A 22,486-nucleotide genomic window follows, 5' to 3' on the forward strand; every position below is an offset into this window, starting at 1 on the left:
GACAGAGAAATAGGGTCTCTGATCGCCCCCGATACTTAACGGGATTTCCGGGTGTCCCTGGATCCTCCTGCTTCCTTGCACAGCAGCTGGTGTCTTCTTCCAGTAAGAAAATGGCGGGCACATGCGCAGTGCACCCGGCAACAATAGGAAGATTTTTCCTATTGGTTCATTTTAGTCACTGTGATAGACAGTGTCACAGTGATCAAAATAAAAAAAAAATACTAAATGAACCTCTCCTTTTATCATCCCCTTAGTTAAGGAAAAATAATAAAATAAAGAAAATTATTTCTATTTTCCCATTAGAGTTACAGTTGGGCTAAAGTGAGTTGGGCTAAAGTTAGGGTTGGGGCTAAAGTTAGGTTTAGGGTTGAGGTTAGGGTTGGGATTTGGGTTGTGGTTATGGTTGGGATTAAGGTTGTGTTGGGATTAGGGTTGTGATTCGGGTTATGGTTAGCATTAGGAGTGTGTTGGGATTAGGGTTAGGATTAGGGGTGTTCTGTGGTTAGGGCTGTGATTAGGGGTGTTTTGTGGTTAGAGTAATGGCTAGGGTTGGGATTAGGGGTGTTGTTGTGAATTTGGATTCTGGGCTCCCCCGGTGGCTACTGGTGGAATTGAACTGGTGTCTTCATCTTCTCTGTTCACCTGTTCCCATCAAGATGTGGGAGTCGCTATATAACCTTGCTGCTTTGTTAGTTGCTTGCCGGTCAACAATGTTATCAGAAGCCTCTCTGTGCTTGTTCCTGCTCCTAGACAACTACTAGATAAGTTGGACTCTTGTCCATGTTTGTTTTTGCATTTTTGTTCCAGTTCACAGCTGTAGTTTCGTTACTGTGTCTGGAAAGCTCTTGTGAACAGGAATTGCCACTCTGGTGTTATGAGTTAATGCCAGAGTTTTAAAGTAATTTCTGGATGGTGTTTTGATAGGGTTTTTAGCTGACCATGAAAGTGTTCTTTCTGTCTTCTGCTATGTAGTAAGTGGACCTCAAATTTGCTAAACCTATTTTCATACTACGTTTTGTTATTTCATCTTAATTCACCGCCAATACATGTGGGGGGCCTCTGTCTCCTTTCGGGGTATTTCTCTAGAGGTGAGCTAGGACTTATTTTCCTCTGCTAGCATTATTTAGTCCTCTGGCTGGTGCTGGGCATCTAGAATCAACGTAGGCATGCTACCCGGCCACTGCTAGTTGTGTGTTAGGTTTAGTTCATGGTCAGCTCAGTTCCCATCTTCCAAGAGCTAGTTCCTATATATGCTAATGCTATGTTCTCTTGCCATTGAGATCATGACAGTTTGACCGGCCCACAAAGTGTTAATTGTTTGGGCTGAAGCAGGAGATAGAGAAGTGTTTAAGGGAAATTTTTTTTTTTTTTTTTTCCCTTCAGAGTTTTGCTGTCTAGCCCTTAATTGCTGTCTAGCTGCTTCTTACCTCCTCTTAACCCTTGAATGGCTCTGTGTCCACCTGTTTGTAATGGATCTTCAGAGTGTAACTGCAGGTTTGAATAATCTCGCCACGAAGGTACAAAATTTGCAAGATTTTGTTTGTCATGCACCTGTATCTGAGCCGAGAATTCCTTTGCCGGAATTTTTCTCGGGGAATAGATCTGGGTTTCAGAATTTTCGAAATAATTGCAAATTATTTTTGTCCCTGAAATCTCGCTCTGCCGGAGACCCTGCACAGCAGGTCAGGATTGTGATTTCCTTGCTCCGGGGCGACCCTCAAGACTGGGCTTTTTCATTGACACCAGGGGATCCTGCGTTGCTCAATGTGGATGCGTTTTTTCTGGCCTTGGGGTTGCTTTATGACGAACCTCATTTGGAGCTTCAGGCAGAAAAAACTTTGATGTCCCTATCTCAGGGGCAAGATGAAGCGGAAATTTACTGCCAAAGATTCCGTAAATGGTCTGTGCTTACTCAGTGGAATGAGTGCGCCCTGGCGGCGACTTTCAGAGAGGGTCTCTCTGATGCCATTAAGGATGTTATGGTGGGGTTCCCTGTGCCTGCGGGTCTGAATGAGTCCATGACAATGGCTATTCAGATCGATAGGCGTTTGCGGGTGCGCAAACCAGTGCACCATCTGGCGGTGTCCACTGAGAAGTCGCCAGAGAGTATGCAGTGTGATAGAATTCTGTCCCGAAGCGAGCGGCAGAATTTTAGACGGAAAAATGGGTTGTGTTTCTATTGTGGTGATTCTACTCATGTTATATCAGCATGCTCTAAACGCACTAAAAAGCTTGGTAAATCTGTTTCCATTTGCACCTCACCGTCTAAGTTTATTCTATCTGTGACCCTGATTTGCTCTTTGTCATCTATTACCACGGACGCCTATGTCGACTCTGGCGCCGCTTTGAGTCTTATGGATTGGTCCTTTGCCAAACGCTGTGGGTATGATTTAGAGCCTTTGGAGACTCCTATTCCTCTGAAGGGGATTGACTCCACCCCATTGGCTAATAATAAACCACAATACTGGACACAAGTAACTATGCGTATTAATCCGGATCACCAGGAGATTATTCGCTTTCTGGTGCTGTATAATCTACATGATGATTTGGTGCTAGGATTGCCTTGGCTGCAATCTCACAACCCAGTCCTCGACTGGAGAGCTATGTCTGTGTTGAGCTGGGGATGTAAGGGGGCTCATGGGGATGTACCTGTGGTTTCCATTTCATCATCTATTCCCTCTGAAATTCCTGAGTTCCTGTCTGACTATCGTGACGTCTTTGAAGAATCCAAGCTTGGTTCGTTACCTCCGCACCGAGAGTGCGATTGTGCCATAGATTTAATCCCGGGTAGTAAATACCCAAAGGGTCGTTTATTTAATCTGTCTGTGCCTGAACATGCTGCTATGCGAGAATATATAAAGGAGTCCTTGGAAAAGGGACATATTCGTCCATCGTCATCTCCCTTAGGAGCCGGTTTTTTCTTTGTGTCAAAAAAAGACGGCTCTTTGAGACCATGTATTGATTATCGGCTTTTGAATAAAATCACTGTTAAATATCAATACCCATTGCCGTTGCTGACTGATTTGTTTGCTCGCATAAAGGGGGCCAAGTGGTTCTCTAAGATTGACCTTCGTGGGGCGTATAATTTGGTGCGAATCAGGCAGGGGGATGAGTGGAAAACCGCATTTAATACGCCCGAGGGCCACTTTGAGTATTTAGTGATGCCTTTTGGTCTTTCAAATGCTCCGTCAGTTTTCCAGTCCTTTATGCATGATATTTTTCGCGATTATTTGGATAAATTTATGATTGTGTATCTGGATGATATTCTGATTTTTTCGGATGACTGGGACTCTCATGTCCAGCAAGTCAGGAGGGTTTTTCAGGTTTTGCGGTCTAATTCTTTGTGTGTGAAGGGTTCTAAGTGTGTTTTTGGGGTACAGAGGATTTCCTTTTTGGGATATATTTTTTCCCCCTCTTCCATTGAAATGGATCCTGTCAAGGTTCAAGCTATTTGTGATTGGACGCAGCCCTCTTCTCTTAAGAGTCTTCAGAAATTTTTGGGCTTTGCTAACTTTTATCGTCGATTTATTGCTGGTTTTTCGGATATTGCTAAGCCATTGACCGATTTGACTAAGAAGGGTGCTGATGTTGCTGATTGGTCCCCTGATGCTGTGGAGGCCTTTCGGGAGCTTAAGCGCCGTTTTTCCTCTGCCCCTGTGTTGCGTCAGCCTGATGTTGCTCTACCTTTTCAGGTTGAGGTCGACGCTTCTGAGATCGGAGCTGGGGCAGTGTTGTCGCAGAAAAGTTCTGACTGCTCCGTGATGAGGCCTTGTGCCTTCTTTTCCCGTAAATTTTCGCCCGCTGAGCGGAATTATGATGTTGGGAATCGGGAGCTTTTGGCCATGAAGTGGGCTTTTGAGGAGTGGCGCCATTGGCTTGAGGGGGCCAGACATCAGGTGGTGGTATTGACGGACCACAAAAATTTGATTTATCTTGAGACCGCCAGGCGCCTGAATCCTAGACAGGCGCGCTGGTCATTATTTTTCTCTCGGTTTAATTTTGTGGTGTCATACCTACCGGGTTCTAAGAATGTTAAGGCGGATGCCCTTTCTAGGAGTTTTGAGCCTGACTCGCCTGGTAACTCTGAGCCCACAGGTATCCTTAAGGATGGAGTGGTATTGTCAGCCGTTTCTCCAGACCTGCGGCGGGCCTTGCAGGAGTTTCAGGCGGATAGACCTGATCGTTGCCCACCTGATAAACTGTTTGTTCCTGATGATTGGACCAGTAGAGTAATCTCTGAGGTTCATTCTTCTGCGTTGGCAGGTCATCCTGGCATTTTTGGTACCAGGGATTTGGTGGCAAGGTCCTTCTGGTGGCCTTCCCTGTCACGAGATGTGCGAGGCTTTGTGCAGTCTTGTGACGTTTGTGCTCGGGCCAAGCCTTGTTGTTCTCGGGCTAGTGGATTATTGTTGCCCTTGCCTATTCCTAAGAGGCCTTGGACGCACATCTCGATGGATTTTATTTCAGATCTGCCTGTTTCTCAGAAGATGTCTGTCATCTGGGTGGTGTGTGACCGTTTCTCTAAGATGGTCCATTTGGTTCCTCTGCCCAAGTTGCCTTCTTCTTCCGAGTTGGTTCCTCTGTTTTTTCAAAATGTTGTTCGTTTGCATGGTATTCCTGAGAATATCGTTTCTGACAGAGGGACTCAATTCGTGTCTAGATTTTGGCGGGCATTCTGTGCTAGGATGGGCATAGATTTATCTTTTTCGTCCGCTTTCCATCCTCAGACGAATGGCCAGACCGAGCGGATTAATCAGACCCTGGAGACATATCTGAGGTGTTTTGTGTCTGCTGACCAGGATGATTGGGTTGCTTTTTTGCCATTGGCGGAGTTCGCTCTCAATAATCGGGCCAGCTCTGCCACTTTGGTGTCCCCGTTTTTCTGTAATTCGGGGTTTCATCCTCGATTTTCCTCTGGTCAGGTGGAATCTTCGGATTGTCCTGGAGTGGATGCTGTGGTGGAGAGATTGCATCAGATCTGGGGGCAGGTGGTGGACAATTTGAGGTTGTCCCAGGAGAAGACTCAGCTTTTTGCCAACCGCCACCGTCGTGTTGGTCCTCGGCTTTGTGTTGGGGATTTGGTGTGGTTGTCTTCTCGTTTTGTCCCTATGAGGGTCTCTTCTCCTAAGTTTAAGCCTCGGTTCATCGGCCCGTATAAGATATTGGAGATTCTTAACCCTGTTTCCTTCCGTTTGGACCTCCCTGCATCCTTTTCTATTCATAACGTTTTTCATCGGTCATTATTGCGCAGGTATGAGGTACCGGTTGTGCCTTCCGTTGAGCCTCCTGCTCCGGTGTTGGTTGAGGGTGAGTTGGAGTACGTTGTGGAGAAAATCTTAGACTCTCGTGTTTCCAGACGGAGACTCCAGTATCTGGTCAAGTGGAAGGGATACGGCCAGGAGGATAATTCTTGGGTGAATGCATCTGATGTTCATGCCTCTGATCTGGTTCGTGCCTTTCATAGGGCCCATCCTGATCGCCCTGGTGGTTCTGGTGAGGGTTCGGTGCCCCCTCCTTGAGGGGGGGGTACTGTTGTGAATTTGGATTCTGGGCTCCCCCGGTGGCTACTGGTGGAATTGAACTGGTGTCTTCATCTTCTCTGTTCACCTGTTCCCATCAAGATGTGGGAGTCGCTATATAACCTTGCTGCTTTGTTAGTTGCTTGCCGGTCAACAATGTTATCAGAAGCCTCTCTGTGCTTGTTCCTGCTCCTAGACAACTACTAGATAAGTTGGACTCTTGTCCATGTTTGTTTTTGCATTTTTGTTCCAGTTCACAGCTGTAGTTTCGTTACTGTGTCTGGAAAGCTCTTGTGAACAGGAATTGCCACTCTGGTGTTATGAGTTAATGCCAGAGTTTTAAAGTAATTTCTGGATGGTGTTTTGATAGGGTTTTTAGCTGACCATGAAAGTGTTCTTTCTGTCTTCTGCTATGTAGTAAGTGGACCTCAAATTTGCTAAACCTATTTTCATACTACGTTTTGTTATTTCATCTTAATTCACCGCCAATACATGTGGGGGGCCTCTGTCTCCTTTCGGGGTATTTCTCTAGAGGTGAGCTAGGACTTATTTTCCTCTGCTAGCATTATTTAGTCCTCCGGCTGGTGCTGGGCATCTAGAATCAACGTAGGCATGCTACCCGGCCACTGCTAGTTGTGTGTTAGGTTTAGTTCATGGTCAGCTCAGTTCCCATCTTCCAAGAGCTAGTTCCTATATATGCTAATGCTATGTTCTCTTGCCATTGAGATCATGACAGGGTGTGTTGGGATTAGGGTTATGGTTGGGATTTGGGGTGAGTTGAGGTTAGGGCTGAAGTTAGAATTGGGGGGTTTCCACTGTTTAGGTACATAAGGGGGTCTCCAAACGCAACATGGCGCCACCATAGATTCCAGCTAATTTTGCGTTCAAAAAGTCAAATGGTGCTCCCTCCCTTCTGAGCTCTGCCATGCACCCAAACAGTGGTTTACCCCTACAAATGGGGCATCAGTGTACTCAGGACAAATTGGACATTTGGGGTCCACTTTCTACTGTTACCCTATGGAAAAAAAAATTGCAGGCTAAAATATTTTTGTGGAAAAAAGAAGATTTTTTATTTTCATGGCTCTACGTTATAAACTTCTGTGAAGCACTTGGGGGTTCATAGTGCTCACCACACATCTAGATAAGTTCCTTTGGGGGGATCTAGTATCCAAAATGGAGTCAGTTGTGGGGGGTTTGTACTGTTTAGGCACATCAGGGGCTATGCAAACGCAACATGACGCCCGCAGACCATTCCATCAAAGTCTGCATTTTAAAACGTCACTAATTCCCTTCCGAGCTCCGATGTGTGCCCAAATAGTGGTCCCCCCCACATATGGGGTATCAGCGTACTCAGGACAAACTGGACAACAACATTTGGGGTCCAATTTCTCCTGTTACCCATGTGAAAATAAAAAATTGTGGGCTAAAAAATCATTTTTGAGGAAAAAAATTATTTTCTATTTTCACCGTTCTGCGTTATAAACTTTTGTGCAGCACTTGGGGGTTCAAAGTGCTCACCACACATCTAAGTAAGTTCCTTAATGGGTCTAATTTCTAAAATGGTGTCACTTGTTGGGGGTTTTCCACTGCTTAGGCACATCAGTGGCTCTCCAAACGCGACATGGCATCCGATATCAATTCCAGCCAATTCTGCATTGAAAAAGTGAAACGGTGCTCCTTTTCTTCCAAGCTCTGCCGTGCGCCCAAACAGTGGTTTACCCCCACATATGGGGTATCGGCGTATTTAGGAGAAATAGCACAACAAATGTTGTGGTTTATTTTCTCTTTTTACACTTGTGAAAGTAAAAAAAATAGTTCTGAAGTAAAATGTTTGTAAAAAATGTTAAATGGTTTTTTTTTTTCCTTCCACATTGCTTCAGTTCCTGTGAAGCACGTAAAGGGTTAATAAACTTCTTGAATGTAGTTTTGAGCACCTTGAGGGGTGCAGTTTTTAGAATGGTGTAACTTTGGGGTACTGTCATGTACACCCCTCAAAGTGACTTTAAATGTGAGATGGTCCCTTAAAAATGTTTTTGTTAATTTTGTTGTAAAAATGAGAAATCGCTGGTCAACTTTCACCCTTATAACTTCCTAACAAAAAAAATTTTCTTTCCAAAATTGTGCTGCTGTAAAGTAGACATGTGGGAAATGTTATTTATTTACTATTTTGTGTGACATATCTCTCTGATTTAAGGGCAAAAAAATCAAAGTATGAAAATTGCAAAATTATAGAAATTTTCGCCATATTTCCATTTTTCATAAATAAACGCAAGTAATATCGAAGAAATTTTACCACTACCATGAAGTACAATATGTCACAAAAAAACAGTCTCAGAATCAGATCCGTTAAAGCGTTCCAGAGTTATCACCTCCTAAAGTGACAGTGGGCAGAATTGTGAAAATTGGCCTGGTCATTAAGCTGCAAACTGGCTCCGTCACTAAAGGTACCGTCACATTAAGTGACGCTGCAGCGATATCGACAACGATGCTGATCGCTGCAGTGTCGCTGGAGAGCTGTCACACAGACAGCTCTCCAGCGACCAACGATGCCGAAGTCCCCAGGTAACCAGGGTAAACATGGGTTACTAAGCGCAGGGCCGCGCTTAGTAACCCGATGTTTACCCTGGTTACCAGTGTAAATGTAAAAACAAACAAACACTGCACTGTGTAAGCGCCGGCCCTAAAGCACAGCGGTGACGTCACCGCTGTGCTTTGCTTTACGGCCGGCACTGACACAGTCAGTGCAGGAAGCTCTGAGCAGCAGCGCGGACGCCGGGGGACGTGACAGACATCAGAGGGTGAGTATGTAGTGTTTTTTTTTTACTTTTACAATGGTAACCAGGGTAAATATCGGGTTACTAAGCGCGACCCTGCGCTTAGTAACCCAATATTTACCCTGGTTACCATTGTAAAACATTGCTGGCATTGTTGCTTTTGCTGTCAAACACGACGATACACGCTGATCTGACGACCAAATAAAGTTCTGGACTTTCAGCAATGACCAGCGATATCACAGCGGGATCCAGATCGCTGCTGCGTGTCAAACACAACGATATCGCTATCCAGGACGCTGCAACGTCACGGATCGTTGTCGTTCTCGTTGCAAAGTCGTTTAGTGTGACGGTACCTTAAGGGGTTAAATGACATAATAGTTCCACTGATCTTTTATGATCTGGCAACAAGGTAGTCGCCTGTCTATAGTCTCCTGGCTGTGAATTGATGTGTGAAAATAACACACATAACACTACCATTCAAAAGTTTAGGGTCACCCAGACAATTTTGTGTTTTCCATACTTTTATTAATCAAATGAGTTGCCAAATTAATTGAAAATCTAGTCCAGACGACATTGACAAGATTTGAAAAAAGAATTACAGCATTGCAGACCTTTGGCATTCTAGCAGTTAATTTGCTGAGCTAATCTGGAGAAATTTCACCCCATGCTTCCAGAAACCCCTCCCACAAGTTGGTTTGGCTTGATGGGCACTTTTTGCGTACCATACGGTCAAGCTGCTCCCACAACAGCTCAATGGGGTTGAGATCTGGTGACTGCGCTGGCCACTCCATTACAGACTACCAGCTGCCTGCTTCTTCCCTAAATAGTTCTTGCATAATTTGGAGGTGTGCTTTGGGTCAATGTCCTGTTGTAGGATGAAATTGACTCCAATCAAGCGCTGTCCACAGGATATGGTATGGCGTTGCAAAATGGAGTGATAGCTTTCCTTATTCAAAATCCCTTTTACCTTGTACAAATCTCCCACCTTACCAGCACCAAAGTAACCCCAGACCATCACATTACCTCCACCATGCTTGACAGATGGTGTCAGGCACTCTTCCAGCATCTTTTCAGCTGTTCTGCATCTCACAAATGTTCTTCTGTGTGATCCAAACACCTCAAACTTGGATTCGTCTGTTCATAACACTTTTTTCCAATCTTCCTCTGTCCAATGTCTGTGTTCTTTTGCCCATATTAATCGTTTCCTTTTATTAGCCAGTCTCAGATATGACTTTTTCTTTGCCACTCTGCCCTGAAGGCCGGCATCCCGGAGTTGCCTCTTCACTGTAGATGTTGACACTGGCGTTTTGCGTGTACTATTTAATGAAGCTGCCAGTTGAGGACCTGTGAGGCGTCGATTTAGCAAACTACAGACTCTAAAGTACTTGTCTTGTTTCTCAATTGTGCACTCCCAGCTCAGTTGGGCCTCCCAGTTCTCTTACTACTCTGGTTAGCGCCTGTTTGTGCCTTCCTCCGAAAGGAGTAATACATACTATTGTAGGAAATCTTCAGTTTCTTGGCAATTTCTCACATTGCATGGCCTTCACTTCTAAGAACAAGAATAGACTGTCGAGTTTCAGTTCTTTTTTTCTGGCCATTTTGAGAGTTTAATGGAACCAACAATTGTAATGCTCAAGATTCTCAACTAGCTCAAAGGAAGGTCAGGTTTATAGGTTCTCTAATCAGCCAAACTGTTTTCAGCTGTGCTAACATACTTGCCCAAGGTTTTCAAGGGTATTCTAACCATCCATTAGCCTTCTTATATAGTTTGCAATGGTTGTTAGAAATGGGCCTCTATACACCTATGAAGATATTGAATTACAAACCAGACGTTTGCAGCTAGAATAGTCATTTACCACATTAACAACGTATAGAGTGTATTTCTAAATCATTTAATGTTAGCTTCATTGGAAAAAACTGTGCTTTTCTTTAAAAAATAAGGAAATTTCTAAGTGACCCTAAACTTTTGAACCGTAGTGTATCACTAGTGGTCAGAAAATGTTGTGACCGTTGCAGATTTGATCATATATGCCTACAAGTTTATATTAGTGGAGAATCTGAATGTGTGATTCTCCAGCAGTGATTTCATTGTGAGATTGCACTGCTGAATAGTTTATGATTCCTTAGTGATAACATCATCTATATATCACCAATGCCAGTGAGCTTTAATGCAATTTAATATAGATCCGAGTTCGCTAAAATAGTACTCTACTATATTTCAGGACATATTAAAATAGTGGATCCAAGGGTGGGACTATATTAAAAGAAAGAAATTGATAGAGTGATCTATTGACATGTTCTATATTAGTATCAAGGCTGTGGAGTCGGTAGGCTAAATCTCCGACTCCAGACTCCTCAATTTCCATGACACCGACTCCCTCATACATGGCTCATGTTTAAGTGACAAATTTACTGTGGTAAAATGGTAACATCAGGCTTTTAATCATTAATCAAGCCATTTAGATAGAACATAAAATATATTTATTGGAATACAACTTTAGAACAAAAAACTTTTTCATATTTACAATTTATTACACACTCTGCAGTAAGTGTAAAAAAAAATAGTTTTCAACAAAAACTTACTGAATAACATTTGTGCAGTCTATGAATTTGTTCTGAGAAATAGTATCGCTTCCATCAGATCCTCCTTCATAGATGACCTCACATCTGACCTAATTATTTTAAGGTTAGAGAACAACCTCTCTACACTAAGTTGGGTTGGTGGCAAAGCAGTAACTACATGGGCAACATCTCTAACAATTTCAGAGTATATAGGTATTGCCTCGTGCAGTCAGTTTTGATGAACAATTGATCTCTTCTACTTCGAGAGCAAGTGAAAAACGTTGCTGAAATATGGTAAATCTGTTTTCTATGGGAGTGGAATCTTTTTCCCTGCAGCACGCTTTTTCTGCTCCATGTTGTTCAAATACTTATGGAAATCAAACTCATCTGATGAGGATGAAGGAAAGGCAGCAGCAGCACTGGCAGGACCCGAGTCCTCTTGCTCTTGGCCGTCCTGTAGCTTATCCTAACTGCTACCACAATCAAAGCTTCTTTTCCTTTAGTAAGCTGTTGATCATCCGGCAATTTACGATGACTCTGGTCCACATAAACAGCTGTTAGAAGAGTTTTATTTTCTAATAGCAGTGTCTCTCTCTGTTTCATTGAAGCAGCAATGCCATCTGTGATTAAACCTCCTCTTTGGGGCAGGCAAAACAACAAGTTCTCCACTCCTTTACAAAAATGCCAGGAGTTAAATCCTCAGCTTGTAACTTTTTAGTCACTGTAAATGGGTGATAAAGAGATTCCTTCAATTCAGCCACCTGTGTCCATTGACCTTCATGTAGTGTTACCTGAGGGTTGGCTGTATCTACAAGGTTTTCAGCTCAAGCAATCACTCAATCATTAAATAGGTGCTGCCCCGAGTGGCTTGATCCACAATTGCCCCTTTTCCAGCACGTCTCTTCAAGATGGAATCAATTTTAGGGGTTCTGGCAGCAATAGCCAATTTCCTCACTTTGCTAATCAGAGTTCCAGGATGTCCCTCTTGCAGACTATCTCTTAATGCCAGCTGCAGCATGTGCACAACACAGCGTATGTGATGAATAGGAAAGAGGTGTGAAGCAGCTTCAACAAGATCATCTAATTGTAAAGAATCATTTTGCTGTTCCGTAGTAATGTGTTTGTTCCTCCATTATGGGAACAGGACTGTGGCCTTCCATCTCCAACATACTGAATGTGAAATGTTTTTCTAGCTGCTGGTCGCTTTCATTATTCTCATTCATCAGTTTAATTGCACTTATCATGTTTGCAGCATAATCAGTTACACTAGCAAGAACCTATTTTTTTAGTTCATAATCTTGCAGAACTTTTTCCACTAAGGTGTGGAGAAACTGGCTGCTGTGAAGAGCTTTAGTATCTTTTACTGCCAGCGTCTTAGTAACAATTTTCTTGTTGTCACAAACATATCAAACATTGATAGCAAAATAGTTCACTCTGTGACGTGTGCAGGCATCCATTTTAAGAATTACAAAGCATCTCTTGAGAGTCTTTTTAAGATCTTACTTTTGGTTAAGGGCTTCTTCAATCATTAATTTTCTAATACTTTCTCTTTGAAGAGAAACACCAAGTTTGTGGGCCATTTCTCCATTAAGAGCTGTAAAAGCTGGTCATGCAAATAATGAGAATGGTACACAGTGCTTCACAAGCTCGATGAGCTGTCTTTCAAACACATCTTCTGTCATTGTTGCAGTAACTTTGTCACTTACAAAATATCTTGTAACCGATGTTTGAGACACTTTTTCCTCCTTTGCCTGGCGGGAAGTGCTGGTCTCTGGTTTCTTGGTGCTGCTGTGATCTTTTTCAATCACATCTTTGTAAATTTATGCATAGCAGCGTTGTAAATGTCTTCTTAGATTGGAAGCTCTTGAAGGAGCATATTTATCACTGCCTGAGTATGCAATGATTTTGGCATCACAGCATTTGTTTTCATCTATGTCACTTATGCACTGACACACAAAATGTTTTTATCTTGAGTCACTGTAAAATGCTCAAATACAGCGGACTTCATAAGATGCTTCTTAAACATTTTGTAATTACGTAAATTCGCTCTCAAAATATTTTTGTCCTGTAAAAAAAATAAGGTATATTGTAATTCTTGCAAGAATAGGGAATCACGCACTGTATAATTTAGGATATACTGTTAATAAAACAATCTTTGCATAAATCAATAAGACAGATGATAAGTATAAAGTTTGTAAAATGTTATTTCAGCTTTATGCTGAACTTTCAATGTCAGGCTTGTCTCAGGGTACAGCTCCCTAAATGCTTCACATCATATTTCTTCACAGTCTAGGAAGAGGGTAGGAGGGAGGGAGCATGTTTGTGCTGAATCATATTGCAGAACACACACACACACACAAATATATGTTCTCATCGATCCTTTTACTGTTTTTCTGAATTTTAGATGGTAGAAAACAGTTTTCCCCCTTATATTGTATGTATAGTGTATACAAGTCATCAGGGCAGCTAATTTCTCCAAACGTGAGCTAAGAGGAAAAACTAGCTAAAACATCACGCATACAGAAACAACATATACTGGACTGTTGATTTATGCAGTTTATTGAAAGTTTAGATATGCTTTAGGAAGTACGTAACTTCTTTAATCCTGCTTTCCTGGTCCCAGATTGTCAAATGGATAGTGGTTTATTCTATGCGATTCAAAGTACAAGACTTCTTCATCAGGAAAGGCCACAAGTTGTGCGGATATCAGCCACAAGCCTCTCCTTTCTTTCCTGGATGTCTTTTGGTCATTTACAGACCTGTGGATCAGCTGCACCTAATGTGCTTTATTACATGCCTTAGGCTACGTTCACATTTGCGGTCAGCGCCGCAGCGTCGGGCTCCGCAGCGTCGCCGCATGCGTCATGCGCCCCTATATTTAACATGGGGGCGCATGGACATGCGTTGCACTTGCGTTTTGCGCCGCATGCGTCACTGCGGCGCCCGCGTCCGGGCGCAGAGGACGCAGCAAGTTGCATTTTTGCTGCGTCCAAAATCAATGAAAAAAAGGACGCATGCGGCGCAAAACGCAGCGTTGTGCATGCGTTTTGCTGCGTTTTTGTAGTCAGACTGCTCCTATCAGCGATTCTGCAGCTTCCGCAGACTTCACATTGACAGAGCAGCAGCTTCTCTTTCACTCTGCTCTGTTAACAGGGAGTGATTGTCATGCTGATTCAGCCAGTTCCCCACTGCCTGTGGGGAGCCGGCTGTCAATCAGCATGACATTGGCAGTCACCTCCAATTGACAGGACAACCCAGAAGATGAAGAGCTGCTCTGTTGATGTGGAGCAGCTGAATCGCCAACAGGAGCGGTCTGTGCTCGCTCTGAGCTGGAGACGACAGGCAGCTAGTAACTTTCTGCATATTAGTTCTTTGGCTCATAGTAAAAAAAACAATCTCATCCTGGACAACCCCTTTATTACATCCACTACCACACTTTCCAGTAAGGCTCAGGCTCTTCTGGCGACAGCCTTCCTTGCTGCTACTATGGTGAACAGTATGTACCGTAGCAGTCTCAACCGCCCAGAGTCTTAGGCTTCTTTCACACTAGCGTCGGGCTCGGCCCGTCGCTGTGCGTCGGGCCGACGTTCCCGACGCTAGCGTTGTCTCCGCCGCACAACGGGGGCAGCGGATGCATTTTTCCAGCGCATCCGCTGCCCCATTGTGAGGTGCGGGGAAGCGCGGGGAGGTGGGGGCGGAGTTCCGGCCACGCATGCGCAGTCGGGAAAAGCGGACCGTCGTGAGCAAAAAACGTTACATGTAGCGTTTTTTTCTCCCGACGGTCCGCCACTGCACGACGCATCCGACGTGTGGCAATCCGTCACAATGCGTCGCTTAATGTTAATCAATGGCGAAAAAACGCATCCTGCAAACACTTTTGCAGGATGCGTTTTTTCGGCAAAACGACGCATTGTGACGGAATGCAGTTAACGCTAGTGTGAAAGTAGCCTTAGATGACGATTCTAAACTGGAGTTTTACATTCCGGCCTCGATAAAGATCCACCAGATTCATTAGCGCTCCGCGCCTCTTAGAAGGGTACTCTCAGGTTGGGAGGTCACGTATTCGCATCACTGGGACCCCACCAATTGCCATAGTAGGGCCCCCTGCTATCCTCTGCAAACACACTTGTTACACGGTGAAGTACATGGTGAGGCCGGTGGCCTCCGGTCCTCTATGGATGCAGTGGGTGAGGGGTAACATGGTGGAAGGGGCTGTCCCCACTCGGTATTACACTGATGGGGGTATAACTCCTGGCACCCCACCCCTCTACACGGGTGGGGGCATAACTCCTGGCACCCCGCCCCTCTACACTGGTGGGGGCATAACTCCTGACGCCCCACCCTTCTACACTGGTGGGGGCATAACTCCTGACGCCCCACCCTTCTACACTGGTGGGGGCATAACTCCTGGCACCCCACCCCTCTACACGGGTGGGGGCCTAACTCCTGGCACCCCACCCCTCTACACGGGTGGGGGCATAACTCCTGGCACCCCGCCCCTCTACACTGGTGGGGGCATAACTCCTGGCGCCCCACCCTTCTAAACTGATGGGGGCATAACTCCTGGCACCCCACCTCTCTACACGGGTGGGGGCCTAACTCCTGGCACCCCACCCTCTACACTGGTGGGGGCATAACTCCTGGCGCCCCACCCCTCTACACGGGTGGGGGCATAACTCCTGGCGCCCCACCCCTCTACACGGGTGGGGGCATAACTCCTGGCACCCCACCTCTCTACACGGGTGGGGGCATAACTCCTGGCACCCCACCCCTCTACACGGGTGGGGGCATAACTCCTGGCGCCCCACCCCTCTACACGGGTGGGGGCATAACTCCTGGCACCCCACCTCTCTACACGGGTGGGGGCATAACTCCTGGCACCCCACCCTCTACACTGGTGGGGGCATAACTCCTGGCGCCCCACCCCTCTACACGGGTGGGGGCATAACTCCTGGCACCCCACCTCTCTACACGGGTGGGGGCATAACTCCTGGCACCCCACCCTCTACACTGGTGGGGGCATAACTCCTGGCGCCCCACCCCTCTACACGGGTGGGGGCATAACTCCTGGCACCCCACCCCTCTACACCGGTGGGGGCATAACTCCTGGCACCTCTCAGCCTTTACCAGCTGTGAGCAGTGCGGAAACCTCTGGTTGGGAAGCTGGACCCCGCCAATCTGATACTGACCATCTATCTGGGGGTCGTCAGTATCACGGTGGTGGGCAGCCCCTTTAGCTGAGCTCCTGGGAGTTACAAGTGGCCTCGGTGCGTTCCTGCTATTGATCACATTGATCAGTAATGGAGCCCGGGGAGCCGCCATGTTTGTGAGGGGTCACTTGTCGCACACGACTTCTCCGTATCATCAGCAGTCTGTGCGGAGCGCGGGAAATCCCGTCGCCATTACCGCTAGTCCAGCATGACTTGTCTGTCTCTGTGACAGACCTGGCGGCACACGAGCTATCGCGATGTCAGCCCTCATTATCGCAATACGTGAAGTTCCGTATCACGCCGCCGAAAGAGGAGGAGGGGCGGGGGATCCCGCGGGCAGCCAATCAGCGTGCAGGAAGGAGCACGTCATAGCTCAGACTGTGGAACCCGGGGAAAGAGAACGAGCGTTCTGGAAGTGGCTCCTGCTCCGCCCTCACACGCCCAGCGCCCGCTCTGTGGTACAGCGCCCGGTGGGGCGGCCATGGCACCGGCTCTGCGTCAGCATCTGTGCTGAGAATGCTGAGGATGAAGCTGCCGCAGAGGAAGAGCAGGCACCGGGTGGCGGAGGAGGACGAGGGAGCGCGGCTCGGGATGTGTTCTCGCCCCTGTCCCCTTAGGGACTGCCCCGCCAGCACTGGGGTCCCCGGGCAGGGCGCCCTCCGGCGTGAGGCGGTGTACGAGTGGTTCGTGCGGACGCTAGGCCCGGCGCACAGGCTGGAGTTCGCCTGCGGGCTGCTGGACCTGTGTAACCCGCTGGAGCTGCGCTTCCTGGGCTCCTGCCTGGAGGACCTGGCCCGCAAAGACTGCCACTACCTGCGGGACTACGAGAGCAGAGCCAACAGCCTGGCGGGGCCGCTCCTGGGCGACCTCGGGGATCCCGTCTCCCGCTCCCGCCTCATCGTCTACCTGGCGCTGCTCAGCTCGGAGAACCGAGACGTGGCCGGCCGCCTGTACCGCCTGCTCCTGCCGGCCATGGAGCCCGAGCCGGGGGGCTGGGAGGAGGACGAGCTGCTGCTCACCATGGCGGCCCTGCACCCGGCCTTCTCCTTCCACCAGCGGGTCACCCTGCGGGAGCGCCTGCAGCGGCTGCGGGAGGCCATGGGCAGGAGAAGCTGTCCTGAGGTAAGGAGGCGCGGGCCACATGTGCGCGAGCCGGCTAACCCCTTCAGTGCTGGCTGCCCTCACTGAGACCAGCTGTGCTGGGGAAGGTAGCAAGGAGTGAGTGTCACCGTCTCCTCAGTCACTGCTGGCAGGGAGCCTAATAAGGCTAGGTTCACATCGCATTAGTGCCATCCGTTTAACGGAACCGCTAACGCTGATGCACAAAATCTCTTTTTTACTACAGTCGCGCTAACTCATGGTACCGTTGCGTTGGCATGCGTGAGCAATAGAGGTCTATGCACAGCGACCGCGTCTGTGCGTTAGACCTAATGTACCCGAAAACGAATTAGACTGCGTTCAAGGGTGCGTCACAAAGTAACGCTGATTTTGACATGCGTTACGATAATAGAAGTCTATGGGCGCGCTAATGGATCCATTATATAGCGTTAATGCCGCTAAGTAACGCATCCGTAAAACGGCTCGCCCAAACGCAATGTGAACCTAGCCTAATGGAAGAGAAGTTGGTGGTTTCCCCTAGCAACCAGTCCGATTCCATCAACCATGTCAGTAATCCGTAACCGATGGACCGGAGCACCACCATTTACTGGACGGCATCAGTGGCGGCTCTTTTGATTACCTGACCGTAATCGGTTGCTGGCCAACTGATGAAATGAAGAGCCTCCGGTGCCATCAGGTAAGAGGTGGTTCTCCGGCTCCCGTCCAGTTACCACAGATTACTGCCGTGGCCTATGGAATGGGACATGCAAATCAAATTGGACCGACTCTACTGGCAGCCATGAAAAAGACGCACATGGACACCATTGGTGCAGCGTCTGTCACTAACCCATTTGCCTGAATGGCTGTGCACAGAGCAGAATAAGACAAGACGTCTTGGGGTGTCTTTTATTTTTCTTTATTAAGCCAGAAGCAAAAACAGCTGACATGTGAATAGCATCGGAGTATAATTTCAGTGGAAAAAAAAATGTTGGCATGTGAGTAAAACCTAATTTGATCATTAATAACATTGTAGTTTCGGATCCCAAAACCTCTATTGGGGTCCCAGCAGTATAAATGCAATGGAGGGCATAATCCTTCTCACTGATGGGTTTTGTGCCCATACACTGGACAGTGTTATATACCGTATTTTTCTCCCTTGTATGGCGCTTTTAATTCCGCAGCACTTTACATTCATTATCATTGCTGTCCCCAATGGGGCTCACAGTCTAGATTCCCTATCAGTATGTCTTTGGAGTGTAGGAGGAAACTGGAGAACCCGGAGAAAACTCATACAAACTCCTTGGTGGTAAGTGACCTCAGCACTGTAGTGCTAACCACTGAGCCACTTCTGGTTCACCATCACCAGTAATGATCCCTGCGTTGCACGAACATCCATCTAATATGTATGACTGGCCTAAGGCTAAGTTCACACTGCGTTAGCAGCAGCCCGTTCAGGACATATGCTAATGGGCTGCTGCTAGCGCAAGTGCCGGATTTTGCATCCCACTAGCTCAGATAGAGCTAGCAGATGCTCTATCTGCGCTAGCAGTGACGGACCCGGAAACGCTGCAGCCCGCGTCTCAGGGTCCGTCACTCAATGACGGCACATCGCTAGCGCACGCCCATTGCATTCAATTGCGGCGTTAACGGACTACGCGGTGTAACGTAGTCCGTTAAACGGGTCACACTAACGCAGTGTGAACCCAGCCTTACAGTTGTACATAGTGCAGCCCAATACTACTGTCTGTTAATTGACACAGCCAGCACCTTTCCCTTCTCTGAATGTTTTCTGACAATAGATCACCTTAAAATCCAAAGACTGGGTTCTTGCTAATCTGCAGGATGAGTGATCAGTGTCTGATCACTGAGGCCCCGCCGTGAACTGGCTTGAACGGAGCAGTGCTTGAGTATGTGTGCTAGAACTCCATAGGAAGCCAAGTCTTGGTGTTACTCTGACGAAGAAAATAAAGCTGTCATCATCCATTTTGAGCCTTTCTAGAACTATTCCTAGTTTGTCCACTTCATCATCTTTGAGGTAGGATAGCTCTGTGCCTTCAGAATAGATGCCAGGTTCTGCTGGCTCATCAGGGCTTCACATACTCTGGTGCTATTTTCACCTTCCACAGACTCCAATGTGAATTCTGTATACCTTCTTATAGCCCCTGTAAATGTGACTGGTGGTAAAATAACATCTGCAGCTGACTGTGCGGGCTGCTTACTGCCAGAATCCTCCTGCATTCCAGCTGTCTCTGAGAACAGGGAATCCTCCTGTGACATAACAGTGCACAGCTCACAGGAACACACTGTTGATATTGGGCCTAGCCTTCCTTCATTCTTTCCACTTTATGGAGTGGAATAAAAACATTCTTACAAAGATGCCAGGCTGTTCAACACTGCTCTACATGACAGCTATAATTTTTTTTTAACCCATTCTTATTAGATGGCTTGAGGGTTTTATTAATAGGCTGGGTTCACATTTGCTTTAGGGAATTTAATTTGTCGGTCCCATTCTAGGAACAAAAGGTAAACTAGAATTCTTGTCCAAAATGGGATCAGTTACAAATGCAACTGGTAGCAGTGTGTCTGGGCTCCTTTGATACCCTCTTTTAGATAAGAACAAAATTCTGGGAGATGTGCTTTTTGTTACTGCTTAGAAAACTGCCTCTATGGACCGCCTCTGTGTCTGCTATGCAATGAAGCCATATTGGACACGAATTCCATTTCTATAATGGAAATGGAAGAAAGAACTTATGAATGCGAATGTGAACCCAGCCTTACTGTATTATTCAGCACTACAGTATTTCTGGAGTGGGATTTTACAAAGATTCATTAGATAAATGGAATCTAGGACCCTAGTGTAAGTAAACCCAGGGAAATGAAGAGATGTATTCAGATAAAATAGCCAATTTTTATTTAATATTAAAAACACAGTACACTGAGACGTTCTGCTTTTTACTTGTTCAAAGGGGAGATGCCAAAAGAAATTCTAATACATCCATTCTGTATTACAATAGTATATATGGCCAAAATGAGGACTGTATACTCTTCTTTCTCTAAATAATGGTTATTGATACTGGTGAGGAGGGGTTATGTGTGGAGTAATGGCCAATTCAAATAAATGGCTATTGGGCGAAGTCAGAATATTGAAGTTATAATTTGTAGTAATAAAGTGCTTATACATTACTTGCCCTTCAAAAATGTGATCCTCACACTCCCTGTTGATATGTTAAACAAGCGGTACCTATGGCAAGTAAATATGGATCTCTCAATATATTTTAAAAATATATAATATAGTAGGGAGTTTGTGTTGGCGTTTCCTCACTCCACGCCCTCGGAAGATGCTAATCTCCAAGAGAAATTTCACCCATAGAATGTATTGGATGCGGTGAATCCGCATGGTTTACTGAACACATGCGGATTCACCAACTTTCAATAGACGGCAGCTCTTTGGACGCAGCGGACACTTTTGGATCGTCTGCACGTACCCTTACAGTTCAGCAGAGCTCAACAGCTGCAAAAAATGTTTGCAAGAAGACGAAGTTCAGTTCTACTGTTCTGTGTTGGTTGCAGGTCTCACACTGGTAAAAAAACCCGTTTTAAAAAAAACAATTTCCAGAGGCAGATTCTCATGCAGATCAGTGTTCACCCCATAGAACAGCTCATTTACATGAAAGAGAAATGTGGTTTTCTCTGGCATAAAACATCAGATCGCAGATATCAAGGTATCATTTATTCAGCTTTTTATGACCTGCATGCCCATATAGATGGCTTAGGAGGGTTGATCCTACTGACAGATTCCCTGTAACACAAAGTGCATACTTTCTACTTGTATCTTGAGCTATGAGGTGATCCCCAGTGACCACTATCGCCTACAAGTCATATAGCAGAAACAGTTTGATGCATGGCAGCCTACAACCCAGCATATTGTTCCCTGCTATGCTAGTACCTGAAAGACCCCCTGACAGGAATACCTTTTTAAAGGTATACTCTGATTATATTAGATGGATAACATTGCAAAGTGCATTAAAAAGGAGTAGTATAGATTAAATTGGTTTGCAGCACCCTGGTCCTATGGTCACGTCAGTAGTCTGTGGATGATAGCCCTGCAAACCACCTTCTACCTTCTGGCATTCCCATCGTGTTTGATTTGAAGGCCCGGTCCGACATAATTGTTGCGGCATTGACATTCGCGTGACTTTGCACTTAGTAATTCGAAGAGCCAATGATGTCGACAGGTAGGAGGCATTTTATACGGCTCCCATCCCGGCACCAGGGCTACTAACTTTGGCACTGGATCAAGCAGCAGGAGACAATGAAGCTGAAAAAAATATACAGAAATACCTCTGAGGACCTGTCGCCAGGTCAAAAATGGCCAGTTTTTGCTCTTAAAGGGCACCTGTCACCCCGTTTTTTCCGTATGAGATAAAAATACTGTTAAATAGGGCCTGAGCTGTGCATTACAATAGTGTATTTTGTGGACCCCGATTCCCCACCTATGCTGCCAAAATACGTTACCAAAGTAGCCGTTTTCGCCTGTCAATCAGGCTGGTCTGGTCAAAAGGGCGTGGTGTCTTCCCCCAGATCTTGCTTAGTTTTGCGTTGGTGGCGTAGTGGTGTGCGCATGTCCAAGGTCCCGAATCCACTGCACAGGGGAGTGGAAAGAGTGCGATGTGTGCTATTTCATTGGTGATCGGTGGGGGCGGCTATCTTCCTTTGGCCGCGTGTGCGCAGAAGCGGCGCTCTGCTGGCTGCGGCTTCAGGAAAATGGCCGCGGGATGCCGCGCGTGCGCAGATGGAGATCGCGGCGGCCATTTTCCTGAAGCAGAATTTGCATCTCGGCTTCAGGAAAATGGCCGCCGCGATCTCCATCTGCGCACGCGCGGCATCCTGCGGCCATTTTCCTGAAGCTGCGGCCAGCAGAGCGCCGCTTCTGCGCACGCGCGGCCAAAGGAAGATGGCCGCCCCCACCGATCACCAATGAAATAGCACACATCGCGCTCTTTCCACTCCCCTGTGCAGTGGATTTGGGACCTTGGACATGCGCACACCACTACGCCACCAACGGAAAACTAAGCAAGATCTGGGGGAAGACACCACGCCCTTTTGACCAGACCAGCCTGATTGACAGGCGAAAACGGCTACTTTGGTAACGTATTTTGGCAGCATAGGTGGGGAATCGGGGTCCACAAAATACACTATTGTAATGCACAGCTCAGGCCCTATTTAACAGTATTTTTATCTCATACGGAAAAAACGGGGTGACAGGTGCCCTTTAACTTTCTCACTGCTCCCCTGTTTGTTCATAATTTTTTTTTTTTTTTTT

General features: G+C 46.4%; 1 protein-coding gene across 3 annotated transcripts in view; it reads left to right on the forward strand.

Moving 5' to 3' along the window:
* The first annotated feature begins 16,443 nt into the window (after positions 1-16,443).
* Positions 16,444-22,486, forward strand: part of ZCCHC2 (zinc finger CCHC-type containing 2) — a 72,776-nt gene continuing 66,733 nt past the window's right edge. For 2 of the 3 annotated variants that reach the window (XM_077269741.1, XM_077269742.1), the window contains exon 1: positions 16,454-17,187. In XM_077269741.1, the coding sequence (XP_077125856.1) occupies positions 16,582-17,187 (606 nt within the window). In that variant the 5' untranslated portion in view covers positions 16,454-16,581. Of the gene's footprint in view, positions 17,188-22,486 lie in introns of all 3 variants that reach the window. The other variant, XM_077269743.1, reaches the window with a different exon arrangement.

This window comes from Ranitomeya variabilis, chromosome 6 (genome assembly GCF_051348905.1).
Source record: "Ranitomeya variabilis isolate aRanVar5 chromosome 6, aRanVar5.hap1, whole genome shotgun sequence".
In the NCBI taxonomy this organism is placed as follows: domain Eukaryota; kingdom Metazoa; phylum Chordata; class Amphibia; order Anura; family Dendrobatidae; genus Ranitomeya; species Ranitomeya variabilis.